The sequence below is a fragment of the Molossus molossus genome, unplaced genomic scaffold (assembly GCF_014108415.1).
Source record: "Molossus molossus isolate mMolMol1 unplaced genomic scaffold, mMolMol1.p scaffold_m16_p_12, whole genome shotgun sequence".
Taxonomy (NCBI): Eukaryota; Metazoa; Chordata; class Mammalia; order Chiroptera; family Molossidae; genus Molossus; species Molossus molossus.
Genome location: NW_023425347.1, coordinates 66,125,213 through 66,144,261, shown reverse-complemented (window position 1 = coordinate 66,144,261; position 19,049 = coordinate 66,125,213). Strand labels below are relative to the sequence as shown.

Below are 19,049 nucleotides of genomic sequence, written 5' to 3'. Positions count from 1 at the left end.
TTTTGATAATAAGATTCTTTAGGAGGTCAGGATTGCCATTTTTCAGAGTTGAATCAGTCTCTCTTTAAATCCCTCCAAATTTTTTTCAACCCCCCATTCCCATCCTGTTTTTCCTTCTATATTCTCTGTGTTGTGGAGTAGCATTTCTACTATCCCGGTTTATCATATTTGAAGCCTTCTCTTTCCCTGCATCTGCATCCTTTACATGATCTCTACTTCAAATGAGTCACAATGTTCATTACATTCTACCTTTTCTATATGTCTTAAGTCACTGACATAGTCCAGATTGTTATACTTTCACAATTTCTGTACATATCTTTTTAAATTGATTTTAGAGAGAGAGAAACATCGATTGTTGTTTCACTTATTTATGCATTCATTGGTTTATTCTTTCTTTTTATCCTCACTTGAGGATATTTTTCCATTTTTTGTTCAGATAGAGTGGGAGGGAGAGAGAGGAAGAGAGAGAGAAACATCGACGTGAAAGGGACACATCGAGTAGCTGCCACCCACATGACCAACCAGGGCTGGGGACAAACTGCAAGCGAGGTACGCGCCCTTAGTGGGAACCGAACCTGCGTCTCTCTGGACCGCAGGCCGACACTCTAACCGCTGAGCCAAACCGGCCAGGGCTAATTCTCTTTTTACTTCAATTACAAAACAGGCAATTATTCCACTTCCTTTTGCAAGCCGTAATTTATTCATAGTTGTTGTATGTCTTAAAGGAGAAGAAAATATGACTAAGAAAACAGATTCCTAAGCAGTGGATCAGGAATGGCAAAGTATAGGAATTTTGGAAGCTGGTGTTTTTTTTTAATCCTCATCTGAAAACATTTTTTTTTTTTTTGCATTTATCTTCAGATAGAGTGGGAGAGAAAGAGGGAGGAAGAGAGAGAAACATCGTTGTGAGAGAGACACATCAACTGGTTGCCACCCACATGACCCCAACTGGGACGGGGACAAACTGCAACCGAGGTACATGCCCCTCGAGGGAACCAAGCCTACGTCGCTCTGGTCCACAGGTCAACCAACGTTCTAACCGCTGAGCCAAACTGGCCAGGGCTGGAAGCTGGTCTTAAAATCTACTTCAAATATGTGTAGTATAGGGAATGTGAATAAATCTTGAAAATATCAGTATTTTACTTACTGGATGGATATTGTTTTTCCTTCTGTGCACTTTATATTGTTTCCATATAAAGCCAGGTATTATTAGAAATTAGAATTTACCAATAATCCCTTCCCTACTCATTTTCTCTGGCTAATCATTTATTAGATTATTAATAGAACTTGTTTTCTCTTAAGGCTGTGTGGGATAATAATATGTTGATATTTTAGTATATGTCTGGCAACCTTTCACTGCATGGGATGTTGCCCAGTCAACTGAGCCACACCGACCAAGGGCCCTACTCAGTTTTTAAAACTTAACTCTGAGTTTTAAACTCTAAGCCTTCCCCAAATTCATCTCCACAAACACATACTCCTTGGGATAGGTTTTGAACTCTGTGCTTACACTGATTTCCTCTCTGGTTGTACCAGTCATTTTGTATAATAGCAGCTGTCACTTTACATGTTTCCCTCTGTCACTTGAATGTAAGCTCCATAAAGACAAGGACTGGCCCTTATTTGAATTTATATCCCCAGTTTCTACATAGTACTTAGTACACAATAATTATTCAATTAATGGATAGATGAATGGATGGATGGGTGGGTGGGTGGATGGATGGATGGGAGAATGGAAGGATGGTTGGGTGTGATATATCTAGCACTGTGATAATGACTGTGGTTATTATCAGATAACATCAAATTTAATCATAGAGATAAATCATAAACACATGAAAAGTGTGGGGGCAGTGTAAGATTAAATTTTATAGATAGTAAATATTTGATCAAAGAATAACTGGGTGATGTATTGGCATTTCTAAGTCCTCTAGGAGTTCAAAGAAGAGAGCAATCACAGATTCGGGACTAGTTAGGTAAGGCTTCCTTGAGGAGAACTAGGACTTGTTTGGAAGCATGTGGGGTTAGGTAGACGGTAAGGAGGGTAGAGTCAACGTTATAGTTCAAGGAAGGGAAAGTATGCCATGAGGTCAATGCAAAGATGGTTTGGTTAAGGTAAAAGAGGCATGAAATAGAAGATGTGGAGGGCTTTTACTGTTAGACAAGAAGATTAGGTGAATTCTGTAGAATATGGGAGAATGTTGTATTTTTTGGTGGAAATAGCATTCTGGGTCAGGTATGCAGGCTGCATTGGAGATAGCAAGATCTAGTGCATGTACTACATTTGTGGTGATATTTTGTTTATAGGCATGAGACTGTGTGAGTGCTTGAAGCAGCATATTGTCAGTAGGAATTGAAAGAAAGGATGGAGAGAGGAACTAATTCAATCAAGGAAGAATCTGGTGAACTTGGTACCTGTCCAAGCGTTATATTTGTATTATTTAAAATCTGCAATAATCTTATGAGGTAGATACTATTACTGTTCTCATTTTACAAATGAGAATATGGAGGCTTAGAGAGGTTAAGTAACTTGCTGAAAGTCATACGGTTAATAAATAACAAAGCTTACATATACACAACGGAGTACTACGCAGCTGTAAGAAAGAAAGATCTCTTATCCTTTGAGACTACATGGAAGGACCTGGAAAGTATCATCCTAAGTGAAACAAGCCAAACAGAGAAAGACAAGTATCATATGATCTCATTTATTTGTGGAATATAATGAACATAACAGTCTGAGGAATGGGGTAGTCCCAGAGATGTGGAAGTGGGGTACAGACTGACAATCCCCAGAAGAGGGGGTAGTGGGGGAGAGATAAACCACAGAACTTATATGCATGTATGCATGAACAATCGACATGGACAACAAAGCTGGGGACAGGACAGGGCAGGGCAGGGGGAATCAGTGGAGGAAAAAGGAGAAATATCTGTAACATAAATTAATTAATAAAAAATAAATAAATAAATAACAAAGCTCACAGTTGAACCTAGGCAGTCTGGCTCTAGAGACCATATTTTTTTTCTTTTAATTTTATTTTCAATTGCAATTGACATTCAGTGTTATTTTATATTAATTTCGGGTGTACAGCATAGTATTTAGTCAAGTATATAATATACAAAGTGATCCACTTGATAATTCAAGTACCCACCTGACACAATACATAGTTATTACAATATTACAATATTCCCCATGCTGAACTTTACATCCTTATATCTATTTTCTAACTATCATTTTGTACTTCTTAATCCCTGTCCCCTTTTCGCCTATCTTCCTCCGCCCCCAAACTCCCTCCTCTTTGGTAACCATCAGTTTGTACTCTGCATCTATGAGTCTCTTTCTGTTTTGTTTTTTCATTTATTTTGTTCTTTAGATTCCACATATAAGTGAAATCATATGTTATTTGTCTTTCTCTGTCTGTAGAGGCCATACTATTTCACTCTATATGTCACAGTGGCTTATCATGACATTCTCTAAATAATGTCTTTTGATGAACCAAAATTTTTAACTTTGATGTAGTTAAATTTATCAGTCATTTGCTTTGTAATTAGGAGTTTCATATCCCATTTAATAAGCTTTTTTCTATCCCAAAGTTATGATGATATTCTCCCATTTTACCTTCTGGAGCTTTATTTATTTATTTTTTTCACACTTAGGAATCACCTAGAATTAATTGATTTTTTTGTATATAGTACAAGGTAAGGTCAGACTTCATTTTTTCCAGTATTGTCTTAGCACCATTTATTGAAAGATTGTTCCTTATTTTACTGCTCTTTGGTGTCACATTTATCACAAATCAAGTGTCCATATTTAAGAATGGGCCTGTTTCTGGGTTCTGTTCATTGATTGGTTTATTTATCTGTCTTTGTGCCAATACCACATTTTCTTAATTATTGTAGCTTTATAATTAAGACTTTATATTTGATTGAATAACCTCTCTAAGAATGCTTCTCTCTTTTCAAGAAAGCATTTGCTATTCTTAACCTTTTGTACCATTTATATTTGTATTTTAGAATCAACTTGACAAATTATAAAAATACCTTTTGGAATTTCAATTTGCATTGCATTTAATCTATAGATCAATTTGAATATTTTTATAGTATTGACTCTTCCAATCCATAAAATCGTATTTATATTTATTTATGACTTCCCTGATTTATCATAATGTTTTTAAGTATAGTTGGTTTTTTTTTTTAAATTGAAACAATCTTACACTTACAGAAGAGTTACAAGTATAGTACAAAGAACTTCTCTCCCAGAACTGTTTTATTTTAGAGTGAGTTGCTAATTGGATGTCCCATAATCTCTGAATGCTTTATTGTGTATTTCCTAAGTAAGGAAGTTTTCCTGTATATACACTGTACAACCATTAAAAGCAGGAAATTAACATTGATGCATTAATGCCATTCAGTCCTTAGAGTCTGTTCAAGTTTTGCCAGTTGTCCCATTAATGTCCTTTATAGCAAGAGGGTCTGTTTCAGAATCACATTTCACATTTAATTCTGTCTCTTTAGTCTCCTTTAATCTGGAACAGTTATCTCAGTCTTTCTTTGACTTTTATGACCTTGACACTTTTAATGATTATAGGCTAATTATTTTATAAAATGTACCTCAGTTTGTTTTTTCTGATGTTTCTTCATGATTTGCTTGAGATTACATATCTTTGGCCTGAAGAGCACAGAAATGATTCTGTGTTCCTATCACAGGATTTCAGTTTGTCCCATTACTGACAATCAATCTTTCTCTCTCTCTCTCTCTTTCTCTCTCTCTCTCTCTCTCTCTCTCTCTCTCTCTCGACTTGAACCTCTTGTATTTACAAAGTGAGCCTCTTCATTTCCTTTTGTAGTAAAGTCTATTTTATGTGATTTTAATATCAACACCTTTTTTGGATTAGGGTTTCTATGGTGTATCTTTCTATACTCGTATTTTCAATATTTCTGAACCCTTATATTTAATACGAGTCTCTTGAAAGTATCATATAAAATCTTGTTTAAAACCTTTCTCTTGCCCTGGCCGGTTTGGCTCAGCAGTTAGAGCGTCAACCCGTGGACCAGAGAGTCTGGGGTTCGGTTCCTGCTAAGGGCACATACCTTGGTTGCAGTTTGTCCCTGGCCCCTGTTGGGGTTGTGTGGTTGGCAACCACTTGATGTGTCTCTCTCACATCGATGTTTTTCTTTCCCTCTTCTTCCCTCTCTCCCTCGCGCTCTATCTGAAGATAAATGCAAAAACAAAACAAAACAAAACAAAAACCTCACGAAATATTATTTTGTGCAGTCAACATTTACTTTTACAATGTACTTATGATTTTTGTTGCTCTATATTAATTCCTGCTTCTACCACCTTCCATCAGACATTGTTTTTCCTTATGCATGGAGGATACCTTTTCATATTTTCTTTGAGTTTCAAAAACAGACAGAATCTGTTTTTGTTGATCTGGAAATTACTTTATTTTATTTTAATTCCTGAAGGGTATTTTTCACTGAATTCTAGATTGGAAGTTATTTTTTTTCAGCCATGAAATGTACTACTCCATCTTCCTCCCCCTTTTTTTTGAGACTTTAGCTCCATTTAATTGTTGTTCCTTTGAAAGTAATATATCTCTCTCCTGCTACCCCCATTTCTGACTGTGTTTAAGATATTTCCTATATCTTTGGTTTACAGTAATTTTTGCCATACCTACTATGGATTTCTTTGATTTATCATGCTTGGAATTCTTAGGGCTTCTGAAATCTGTGGCTTAATGTCTTTCCTCTGTTTTGAAAAATTCTGTCAGAAAGTGCTTCTTTTCTGTTCTTTTTTTTCCTCTTTCTGGTATTCTAATTACATTCATGTTACACTCTCTCACTCTCTATGTTGCTTACCCCTTGTTCTATATTTTCTATCCTTTTGACTTAATCTCTTTTGTTCTGAGTTTCTTCCAATCTTCCAATTCTCTAATTGCTTACTTGCTCTTATCTGCTGTTAAACTCATCCATTAAGTTCTTAATTTGCTTACTGTGTTTTTCAAATTTAGAATTTATATTGAATTATTTTAAAAATCTATATAATTTGTCACTGAAAAAAATTTAAATTTTTTTAAATAAATAAAAATAAACTTATAAAAAGGTTTCTAAGTGTCTGTCAAAGTTTTGTTTTGTACTGAATATATTAAGCATAGTTGTTTTTTTTTAATCCTCACTCGAAGATATGTGGGTTATTGTTTTTGTCATTGATTTCATAGAAAGAGGAAGTGGGAGAGAGAGAGAAAGAGAGAAACATCAATGTGAGAGAGTAACATCAATCAGTTGCCTCCTGTATGTGCCCTGACCAGGGATCATACCTACAACTTAGGTATGTGCCCTGACTGGCAATCGAACCCACAACCTCTGGGTGCATGGGATGATGCTCCAACCAACTGAGCTACCCAGCCAGAGCAAGCATAGTTACTTTTAAAGCATGGGGTTGTTTGTTCAAATATCTGGAGCACCTGTTGATTTGTTTCTCTTGTCTTTTGATTTTTATTTATGTGTAGTTTTCTCTCATTGTATCCTTGATTATTTTTGCTTGTGTGCTAGACATTGTATATGAAAATTGTTTATAGAAATAATTTAGCAGCCAAGATGTTACCTTTTGACAGAAAAGATTTTCATTTGCTTTTGCTAGCTAGAGTCACTAACTACCTGGGATTGTTTTAATCCATTTCAGGCATGATTTTTCTGGGCCACCCAGATGACTGAGCAATTGTTTTAATTTTTTTTTTTTAACCCTCACTCAATGATATATTTTTATTGATATGAGAGAGAGAAAGAAAGAAAAAGAGAGGGAAACAGCAACACATCAATCGGTTGCCTCCTGCAAGCACCCCGATTGGAGATCAAACCCGCAACCTAGGTATGTTCCCTGACCAGGAATCAAACTGACAACATTTTGGTGTATGGGACAATGCTGTAGTCAGCTGAGCCACCTGGCCAGGGCCTATTTTATTCTTAATTGCAAGGTACCTTAACTGCAAGGACCTATGAGGTTCTAATCAAAACATGACCTATTTACCAAAGTCCTCACAGTTGGTGGGCCATGGTCTCCAACCTTTGGCCTTATAAGGCTATCTATCTACCTATCTATTTTATGTAGCTTATAAACAACAGAAATTTATTTCTCACATTTCTGGAGGCTAGGAAGTCCAAGATCAAGTGTCAGCAGTTTCAGTGTCTAGTGAGTGCATGTTTTCTGGTAGATGGGCATCTTCTTGCTCTGTCCACTCATGGTAGAGGGGTCAGAGAGCTCTCTGGGGTCTCTTTTATTTATTTATTTTTTCTTTTTATTGAATTTATTTGGGTGACGCTGGTTAAAATTATACAGGTTTCAAGTACACAATTCCACAACACATCATCTGGACACTGTATTGTGTGTTCACCACCCCAAGTCAAGTCTTTGTTTATCACCATTTATCCCCACTATATTTTTATTTTTAAATAGACTTCATTTTTAGAGTAGTTTTAGGTTCACAGAAAAACTGAGTAGAAAGTACATAGGGTTCTCATATACCCCCTACCCCCATACATTGACAGGACTTGTAAGTACATTGCTCTGTCTACAGTTCCTCCCTTGGAATTTACAATACCACTAGAAGAATAGTGACCCTACATACCAGGCTTATCTTCTGGATGTTTGTCTTCTAGATCTCGCCTTGTTGATTCTTGACTACCTTGTTGTTTTCTGATAGCTTCAACCAATTGTTTTGAAATAATTATTCCAGCTTTTCTAGTTGATCTCAGTGGATAGGTAGCTTGCTATTACTGAACACAGTTATTCCCTTTGTTATAAATTGCTGTAAGTAGATTGCATATTTAGAAAGGGTAGAAGGATAAACCTATCAAGGAAATGACACAACTAATAACCTTTTCTGTTAGCATCATGGTTTAAAACTTTTACTTTCAATATTGTAGTTATATTGTAGAAGTTAAGGTTTTAATTTTTATAATCTTTTATTTCAGCCCGTGATGCTGATGAGCGAGAGAAGTGGATCCATGCCTTAGAAGAAACAATTCTTCGACATACTCTTCAGCTTCAAGTAAGAGCCTTTACATAGCTTCCAGACAGTTCATTAGTTTTTTTAAATTAATTTATTTGTTTTGTGTTTTCTTAAATCACTGTGATGTGATATAATAAAAACTTTAAATTTCTGAATTGCTTATTATTACATTTATAGCATTATAATATTTAGTAAAGTTATAGTCATTTCTTCTCCTTTCTGTAGGGTAAAATACTGATTTTTGTCTAGAAACACGACTGTGTAAGGCAATGTTGAAAGGGAAATGCTGTGTTAAAATGTGCCAGATTCTTTTTTTAAATTTAGTGTCTATAGTTGGTTATTGATATAACCAAATTATATTAACAATAGATAAGTGCTGAGAAGTTGTAGATCTCCTACATTTATTGTTAAAAGATTTGGCAATTATCATATGTGGTGGGTAGTACTCTTTGAGATGAAAGGGAGAGAAAAAACCCAAATTGGTTAAGAAAAAAGCAAATCTGGCTTAGGGATGGTTTGAAGCAGGCACTTAAACAGATCCCACACCTCCATTTCTTGGTTTCAGTTCTTCTGAGTTGGCTTCATTTTTAGTTAGGTTCTCCCTTTTTTGATGGTAAGATGGTTGCAGCAATTTCAGCCTACCTTACTTTGTTGGAACTCCACGTCCATAGGAGGCTGTTCTTTCTGGACATGATAGGATGAACAGGTTAGTGCTGATAATTTTAGCTGTAGTCATTTTTTCAATCCTGACCAAGCACAGTTTCACATTCATATGTTCCACCCCTGAAGCTGAGATGTCATCTGCTTTACTAGTACACATTGTTGAGAGGGTTGAAGATGGTTGTGTGTCTCTCCCCCCTTCTCTCCAGTAAAGTCAGAATAAGGAACAAAAGATGCTGGATGATGAAAACACCATATGTCTACTCTGCTATACTGAAGATAGTTTTCTGTGTTTATTCTCCAATGAAAAAGCTTATATTATGGCATATAGAGGATTTTGTTTTGATTTACAGGATCAAATTATAGAAAACGGATTTTTTAACCCTTTCTCTCTACCTATCTTTGTCCTATGCCAGGAATTGGCTTGAATAGACAAAGTAGTATAGAACATTCTACAACATGGTGAGCTCCCCATCACTTGAAAGTGTTCAAATAGAGGCTTAAAAGACGTTATTTGAGGATGTGGTTATTAAGAGATCAAAAAATGAATACAAGCTGAACTAGGAGATCTACAAATTACTGTATGAGATATGCTTTTTATTTTATTTTATTTATTTATTTAATCCTCACTCAAGAATATTTTGCTATTGATTTTTTCAGGTAGAATGGGAGGGAGCGAGAGAGACAGAGACATCTGATTTGAGTGTAACACATTGATTGGTTGCCTTCCGCCAAGGATCGAGCCTGCAACCAAGGTATGTGCCCTTGACTGGGAATCGAACCCTAGACTCTTCAGTCCACAGGCTGATGCTCTAACTGCTGAGCCAAACCAGCCAGGGCTGAGCTATTAAAAGCAACTTCAGGGCAACCCACTCGGGTCCCCTCCCCATTGTGGGTAGTCTGTCTTTCTAATAAACTTTCCTTTTGCTTACCCCTTGAAAAAATAAAATAAAATAAAAGCAACTTCAACCCTGGCCAGCTTGGCTCAACTGTTAGAGCATCGGCCCGAGGACCGAAGAGTTGCAGGTTCATTTCCTGGTCAAGAGCTCATACCTTAGTAACAGGATTGTGCAGGAGGCAACCACTCAATGTATCTCTCTCATCAATCTTTCTTTCTTTCTCTCTTTCTCTCCTTCCCTCCCACTCTATCTAAAAAAATCAATAGAAAAATATCCTCAAATGAAGATTTAAATAAACGAATAAATAAAATAAAAGCAACTTCATAATTTCTGTAGGTTTTTAAAAGAAAATTAGGCAGTTTAATAAATGACTGTAGTGTCATTTCACCAAATTTGTGATTCAATAAGAAGGTAAGTGGTGTTTTGTTTGTTGTTTTAAAAATAATTTTTTTTTCCAATTACAGTTGACATTCACTATTATATGAAGATAAGTGATTTAAGAATCTTATTATAAAATGTGGCAGATGAAATTCCCTCCACAGTTGGCCAAACTGACATTCAAGTTTCTCTATGGTCTAATCTCAGCTTACTCCTCTTGACATTTCTGCACTGTAAACCCTACATAGCCCTGGCCGGTTTGGCTCAGCGGTTAGAGCGTCGGCCCATGGACCGGAGAGCCCTGGGTTCGGTTCCTGATAAGGGCATGTACCTCGGTTGCAGTTTGTCCCCAGTCCTGGTTGGGGTTGTGTGGGTGGTGACCACTCGATGTGTCTCTCGCATTGATGTTTCTCTCTTTCTCTTCCTCCCTCTCTTCCTCCCTCTCTATATGAAGATAAAATGCAAAAATGTCCTTGGGTGAGGATAAAAAAAAAAGAAAAGAAACCCTACATAAACCTACCAGAGGCCTGCTGCTTAGTTGCTTTCCTCTGGATACATATTTTTCATTCTGGTCTCTACATTCTTGCACATGATGTTTTCTCTCTCTGAAATTCCATCTGCCTCTACTCTGCCTTGGCGAACTGCTCCTTTTCTTCAAAGCCCAGTTCAGGGTCATCCTAGTCTGTTGAGCTCCCCAAGACTGATCCCTCTTCCCCTATTTCCCAAATTCAAAGTGATATATTTCCTTTGAATGTCATACTAATTGCACAGTTCACCAAGTCTTCTTGTTTGTCTTTTAAAGAACATATAATTCCTACCTCCCAGTTAAGATGCAGATTCCTAAAAGTCAGGAACCTAATTTGATCCAATTTTGGAATTGAGCTTTTGCTAAGAAGATAGCTTATATGTCTTTGGGAATAACAGAAAGAAAAAAGTAACTCTGAGAAGTCTTAAACTCTGATAGTTTTGATATTTTAAAATATATGTGACACAAAAAGGAGAAACATCTGTAACAAAAATAAATTAATTAAAAAAATTTTTTAAAAAATAAAAATGACCTTAGGTTTACAGAAAAAAAAAAAAGTGACACAGAAGAGTTCTGTATATATATATATTTTTAAGTTTATGCAGAGGATAGGATATTTGGAAATATTTAATTAAATGTTAATTTGACTGACAAAAAGGTAAAGATTCTCTTCCTGTAGACAGTGAAGAACCTGACTTTGGTGCCAACTCTTGACATTGAACTAATTCTCTCTGAGTTCCAAAGTCTTGATCTATAAAATGAGAATGAAATTACCCACTTTATAGGGTTTTGACCATTAAATGAGTTAAATGCACATTTGTTGAAATAATGTCTAGCTGTCATAAGAACCTGATAAATGTTAGTTGCCATTACTAATACAACAACTACTCTTACCATTTCCCCCTCCCAGAACTTGGTGTTCTAAGTAGTGCTCAATAACAGTTAGTTAAATGAAGAAACAATTGAAGGAATTTAGGAACAAACAGATGATGTATACGTGGTGTTTCCATTGTTGTTTGTTGAGTACTTTGAGATGGTTAACATACTATTAGGCACTTTGTAGTAGGCACTAATGGCGCTTCCATATGGGTGTGGGAGAGGGTATTTACATTTCTTCTTTTTTCATTGAGTTTCATCTCTGTGTTAAACCATTAAACCATACTGCTTTGGCCTTGTCATTACTAAGAGCTGCACCACCTCCATAATATTGAATTTAAAAGTATTTTCTCTTACCCGGCCAGTTTGGCTCAGCAGTTAGAGCATCGGACCAGAGAGCCCTGGGTTCGGCTTCCACTAAGGGCACATACCTCAGTTGCAGTTTGTCCCCGGCCCCGGTTGGGGTCGTGTGGGTGGTGGCCAGTCGATGTTTCTCTCTCAGTCTTTCTCCCTCTCTCCCTCCCGCTTTGTCTGAAGATGAATGCAAAAATGTCCGTGGGTGAGGATTTTAAAAAAGTGTTTTTTCTTTGCCCTGGCTGGTGTGGCTTAGTTGGTTGAACATTGTGCCATGCACCAAAAGGTCACTGGTTCAATTTCCGGTCAGGGCATGCACCTGGGTTTTGGGCTCGATCCTCAGTGGGGGACAGGCAGGAGGCAGCTGATGGATGTTTGTTTCTCTCTCACACTAGTGTTTCTCTTTCTCCCTTTCCCTTCCTCTTTAAAATCAATAAAAACATGTATATATATTTAAATTTTTTTTCCCCTGTAACCACAGTTTTCTTACCTTCAACCTCTTCTATCACTTTACTTCTGAACTTTTCTTATCCCGTTTTGGTCTGAATTCTACTTCTTCATTTTTTCTTGGCCATTTAGTACCTTTCAGTTTTACTTATCTCATTCCTCACTGTGAGCTTATGGTCAGCTTCTTCAGTGTTGATTTTCTCTCAACCTTAGAATTTCTATGTCACTGGATGTTTTGTACTTGTGTCATTCTGGTTTCCATTCCCCCATTGTCTGGTTTCTCTGCTTCTAAAACTGTTAAAGGTAATAAAATCAAGATGGCTGTATCTATAACAATTAAAATTTTGTCTGACTTTTATTGGATATTTATAACTATTTAATGTTCTTCTTACTGATTTCTAATTAAATCCCCACAATTGAATCTTTTCATTAGTATTCAGTATCTAATTACAGCCTGTTCCTTTATTTATAGAAAAAGATCTCTCCTTTTCTTCAATAGTGCTTAGTGACTTCACCTATATTTTCTTTATCTATTTTTCATATTTCAAAGGAAAAAAATATTCTTACTCTTTCCCAAAGTTAACCCTATACCCATACCCTTGGCTGCATGATGTTTCCATTGACAGTGACCTTACTCTTTCATTCTCTATTAGCCCCCACCATTTCCATGGATTCAGCTAAAATGTCCTGCCCCCCTTTTTATATCTCTTTTGATATTTAGCTTTGGTCATACATTCTTTTCTTTTGGATTTTGCCAGTTTGCGGTCTCCCTGTAACTCAATCTCAACATGGCTAAAACTGAGCTTATCATTCCTTTACTCCCCAAACCCATCTCTTTTTTATTTTTTTTTTATTTTATTCTCACCGGAGGACATTTTTCCATTTTTAATTCAGACAGAGTGTGAGGGGGGAGAGAGAGAGAGAGAGAGAAACATCGACATGAAAGGGACACATCGAGTGGTTACCACCTGCATGACCCAACCAGGGCAGGGACAAACCACAACCAAAGTACCTGCTCTTGCGAGAACTGAACCTGGATCTCTGGACCGTAGGCCGTCACTCTAACCGCTGAGCCAAACCGGCCAGGGCCCAAACCCATCTATTTATCTAATTCTTCTATTTCTGTTAATAACAGCAGGATTCTCTAAACCACTGAGGTTTGAAAGTTGAGTATCCTTTAAGGTGGTAACTTCTAACCTGCCAAACCTGGGGATTCTTTTCTTTCTTTCTTTTTTTTTAAAGTAGAATCACACCCCTCCCTTCAGGTCACCTGACTATTGTTTTTATTACCTCTTGTCAGCTCTATTTCTGGTGCACTCCTGATATTTCTGAATTTTCTTCTTCATCCTATAAATGAGCAACTATAATTAATTATCTTAAAGCATCCATAGCTGTGAAAAACATTTAATGGTTTACATTTGTCTGTAGAATGGAGTAAAACTTCTTATTAGGGAATTTCAGGCTCTCTTTGATTTGACCTCAACCTGCCTTTCCATCTCCTGTCCCTACATATACATGATACTCCACGTAGAAATCTTTCCTGGTTCTAAGCTTATACTTGTGCTGCTTTACGTCCTCACCATCCCTAGTCCTCAAAGTTGCCTGTATAAGATCCTTTCCAATTATTCAAGACTCAGTACACATATTATCTCTTCATGCCATCCTTTTGTTATCACTGTAATAAAAAAGGTCTCTCTCTTTCAGCCCTGGCTGGTTTGGCTCAGCGGTTAGAGCGTTGACCTGCGGTCCAGAGAGACCCGGGTTCAGTTCCCGCTAAGGGCACATACCTCGGTTGCAGTTTGTCCCTGGCCCTGGTTGGTCGTGCAGGTGGCAGCCACTCGATGTGTCCCTTTCACATCGATGTTTCTCTCTCTCTCTGTTCCTCTCTCTCCCTCCCACTCTACCTGAACAAAAAATGGAAAAATGTCCTCGGGTGAGGATAAAAAATAAATAAATAAAAATAAAAATAAAAAAGGTCTCTTACCTCTTTAACCTCCACTAAAATGTTCATTTCTTTGTAGCCTATATAACATTCTACTTTGTAATAATAATAGCAGTATTAATATTTGAGCATTTCTTAAATGCCAGGAATTGCGTGGGCTTTACATACATTATGTTTTGTTTTTTGCTTGTTTGTTTTATTTTATCCTCACCCGAAGATATTTTCTATTTATGTTCAGATAGAGTGGGAGAGACAGAGAGAGAGGGAGAGAAAGAGAAACATCGACATGAGAGGGACACATTGACTGGTTGCCTCTCGCATGACCCCGACCAGGGCCGGGGACGCACTGCAACCGAGGTACATGCCCTTGACCAGAATTGAACCTGCAACTCTTTGGTCTGTGGGCCAGTGCTCTAACCACTGAGAAAAACTGGCCATGGGTTTTTTTTTTTAATCCTCACCCGAGGACATTTTTCCATTTTTTGTTCAGGTAGAGGAGGGGGAGAGAGGAAGAGAGAGAGAGAGAAACATCAACGTGAAAGGGACACATTGAGTGGCTGCCACTCACGCAACCAACCAGAGCCTGGGACAAACTGCAACCGAGGTACGCGCCCTTAGTGGGAACCGAGACCGGTCTCTCTGGACCGCAGGCGGACGCTCTAACCGCTGAGCCAAATTGGCCAGGGCCAGCCAGGGATTTTTTAATAATATAATGTTATATATAACTCACCTCCTATTTGAAATTATAAGTTTTGTGAGGCTAGGGAGAAAAACCTACCTTATTGATAGTATTTTCCCCATAGTACCTGTGTGCAAAGCTGACCATCTAAATATGGTTTAAGAGTCAGTATGTTATAGTAGAATATCTTTAGAACCAGTCTGACCAGAACTTGGGTTCTTGCTCTGCCCTCTTACTAGATGTGTAATCTGGGGTAAGTACTTAATTTCTTTTAAACCTCAGTTATCTTATCTTTAAGCACAGGTATAAAGCTTCAGTAAAGTAGTTGTGGTAAGATATAATATTTCTAACATGCCTTATACATAGAAGGTACTCAGTACTTTTTTTTTTTTTAATCCTCACCTGAGGATACTTTTTTTCCATTTATCTTCATATAGAATGGGAGGGAGGGAAGGAGCAACTGACAGACTGACAGACTGACAGACAGACATCGATTGGTTGCTTCCTGCACAACCCCAACCAGGGCTGGGGACTGAACGGTAACCAGGTATGTGTCCTTGACCAGAATCGAACCCACGACTCTTTGGTCCACGGGCTGACACTCTAACCACTGATCCAAACTGGCCAAGGCCTCACTACATATTAATTCTATTCTTTCTTCCATTCTGATTGACTATAACTTTATCTGGAGTATCTCTTTTCTACCTTTTCCCTTTATTTCTATTTTCCCTCTCCCTCCCTTCCTTCCTTCCTTCCTGCCTGCCTGCCTGCCTGCCTTCCCTTTTTTTTTTCATCCTCACCTCGACATTTTTGCATTCATCTTCAGGGAGAGAGGGAGGAAGAGAGAGAGAGAGAGAGAAACATTGATGTGAGAGAGACACATCGATTGGTTGCCACCCACACGGCCCCAACCCGGGCTGGGGATGAACCACAACTGAGGTAGGTGCCCTTAGCAGGAACCGAACCAGGGACTCTCTGGTCCACGGGCCGATGCTCTGACCTCTGACCCAAACTGGCCAGGGCCCTTTGTTTCTTTTCTTTTCTCGTAGTTTCTGCTTTGCTGTGGGTATATGCAAATTGCAATTTGGATAGTCTGAGGATGGGAGAAGACAACTAAAATACTCTTTCAACTCATATAGAAGTTGAATTTTCAATAGTCATTCTAAACTTGTTTTATGTTAGCTTGTGGTATGTTTTCATGTAATTATACTCAACTAAAGTAGGATACTCCTTGAAAAGAGGCCAAAGGGGCTACTGAGCCTCTTAGTCCCCTCTTGTTAGCCTGTAAGAGGCATTCAGTGGATGGATTATTTGATGATACTGATTAATGGAGGGAAACCATTCAGATTCTTTTTTTTTTTTTAATAAAAAAAATTTCAATTACAGTTTACATTCAGTATTGTATTAGTTTCAGGTTTACAGCATAGTGCTTAGATAATCATATACTTTACAAAATGACCCCCTGATATTTCCAGTACCCAGTTGGCACCATACATAGTTATTACACCATTATTGACTATATTTCCTATGCTGTACTTTACATCTCCTTGACTGTTTTGTAACTACCAATCTGTACTTCTCAATCCCTTCACCTTTTCACCCAGTCCTCCAAACCCCCTCCCCTCTGCCAGTCATCAATCTGTTCCCTGTATCTATGAGTCTGTTCCTGTTTTTTGTTTGTTTATGTTGTTCTTCAGATTCCACAAAGAAGTGAAATCATACAGTATTTGTCCTCTGACTAACTTATTTCATCTAGCATAATACCCTCTAGCTTCATTTATGCTATCACAAATGATAAGATTTTATTCTTTTTTATAGCCATTTATTATTCATATTTTTTATCTTTTTTTCCTTCTTCTTAAAGAAGACCCTTTAACATTTCTTTTAACACTGGTTTGGTGGTGATGAACTCCTTTAGCTTTTTCTTGTTTGAGAAGTTTTTTGTCTGTCCTTCCATTCTAAATGATAGCTTTGCTGGGTAGAGTAATCTTGGTTATAGGTCCGTACTTTTCATCACTTTGAATATTTCTTGCCAATCCCTTCTGGCCTGCAAAGTTTCTGTTGAGAACTCTGTTAACAGTTTTATGGAAACTCCCTTGTAGGTAACTAACTCCTTCTCTCTTGCTGCTTTTAAGATTCTCTCTTTGTCTCTAACCTTTGGCATTTTAATTGTGATATGTCTTGGTGTGGGCCTCTTTAGGTTCATCTTGTTTGGAACTCTCTTTGCTTCATGGACCTGTATGTTTATTTCCTTCACAAGGTTAGGGAAGTTTTCCATCATTATTTTTAAAAATAGGTTTTCTTTTTGTTGTTGTTGTTGTTAATCCTCATTCGGGGATATTTTTTCCATTGATTTTTTAGAGAGAGTGGAAGGGATCGGGGGGGAAGGGGGAGGGTGGGAGAGACAAAGAGAAACATTTGTATGAAAGAGACACATTGATTGGTTGCCTCCTGCATGCGCCCTGACCAGGGTCAGGGATCAAACCTGCAACCCAGTTACATGCCCTTGACTGGGAATCAAATCTGAGATCCTTTGGTGTGCAGGCCAATGCTTTAACCACTGAGTCACACTGGTTAGGACTAAGATCTGTTTTCAATTTCTTGCTCTCTCTCCTCTTCCAGCACCCCCATGATGCGAATGTTGGCATGCTTGAAGTTGCCCCAGAGGCTCCTTACACTGTCCTCATTTATTTGGATTATTTTTTTTTCCTGTTCTGATTGGGTGTTTTCTACTTCTTTATATTCCAAATTGCTGATTTGATTCTCTGCTTCATCTACTGTACTGTTGACTCACTGTAATTTATTCTTCGTTTCAGTTAGTGTATCCTTCATTTCTGATTACTATGTCCTTTTTCACACCAAGTTCCTTGAGCATTGTTATAACCATGGTTTTGATCATTGTATCTGGTAGTTTGCTTACCTCCATTTCATTTAGTTCTTTTTCTGGAGATGTCTTCTGTTCTTTAATTTGGGACCTGTTTCCTTATCTTCACATGTTGGCTGCTTCCCTGTGTTTTTTTCTATGTATTAAGTAGAGCTGCTAAGTCTCCCAGACTTGGTAGAGTGTTGGATTCTTTATTTACACTTATAAGCTTCACTACAAATTAAATGCTGAGATACTGCCAAACAAAGGACTGATAGCACTGGAAAAAACTTAGGATATTACATGCTGTAGGGTTTACAGTATCTTATATTATACAAGATATAATGAATTATAGCAGCTTGTCTGGATATCATACAGGTGTAAAACTCAATTTTATAAACTTGAGTAAGCCTGGCCGGAGTGCCTTAGTTGGTTGAGCATCATCCTGTGCACTGAGAGGTTGGTGGTTCGATTCCCAGTCAGGGCACATACCTGAGTTGCGGGTTTGATCCCTGGTTGGGGAGTACAAGAGTCAACTGATCAATGCTTCTCTCTCTTTCTCTCTCTCCAGTCCTTCCTCCTTCCCCTCACACTCTCCCTTATACTCTTTAAGCATGTCCTCAGACAAAGATTTAAAAAAAAAAAAAAACTTGAGTAAATTTGGGCCCATTTTAGAAAAACTCTTATAAGCCCAGAATTCCAGTGTTTAAAATATTATATCATAATTTTATTTAATGTGGACAAACCTAAGGCTATGAACTTCTTAAGTTTAAAATATTATAAAACTAACTATACCTCCAGAAGAAAATTGCAAATTAAAAACAAACAAAGCACAAAGCAATAAAATCCAAATTAACATTCATTTAATGTAATGAATGATATTGCCTTGCTAAAAGTAGGTTACTACTTACAATGTGAAAATGGTACTGACAGGGTATAGATTCTTTTTAAGTTTGGCATGTATACACTACTGTGTGGAATGTGATAATTCTGTCATCTCACCACTTTTTTCTGTTCTGACTGCTGGAAAACCTTCATTTGCACAGCATATGCCAGGAGGTCCGTTGGATCTCACTTCACACATATGTAATTTACATGATCAAGTCTCTTCTGTGTTATGTAGTGGTAAGTGTTTGGTGCCAACTTGATTATAAGCAAAAACATGGGCAATGAAATTACTTGGTAGCATTTGGACTTAAGGTTGTTACTGAGCTGATTTAGTGTGTGGTTAAACAGATGGTCCCTGACTTATAATGGTTCGGTTTATACATTGAGTAGAAACTTTACTTTGAATTTTGATATTTTCTCATGCTAGCAATGTGTAGTACAATACTCTTGTGATGCTGGGTAGTGTCAGTGAGCTGAGCTCCCTGTCAGCCATGTGGTCACCAGGGTCAACAACTGATACTCTCTAGTGTC

General features: G+C 37.6%; 1 protein-coding gene across 9 annotated transcripts in view; it reads left to right on the top strand.

Moving 5' to 3' along the window:
* The window catches only part of OSBPL9 (oxysterol binding protein like 9), a 172,351-nt gene that overhangs the window by 69,470 nt on the left and 83,832 nt on the right, over positions 1-19,049 (top strand). For all 9 annotated transcript variants that reach the window (XM_036256505.1, XM_036256511.1, XM_036256508.1 and 6 more), the window contains one exon: positions 7,969-8,045. In XM_036256505.1, the coding sequence (XP_036112398.1) occupies positions 7,969-8,045 (77 nt within the window). The remainder of the gene's footprint in view (positions 1-7,968; positions 8,046-19,049) is intronic.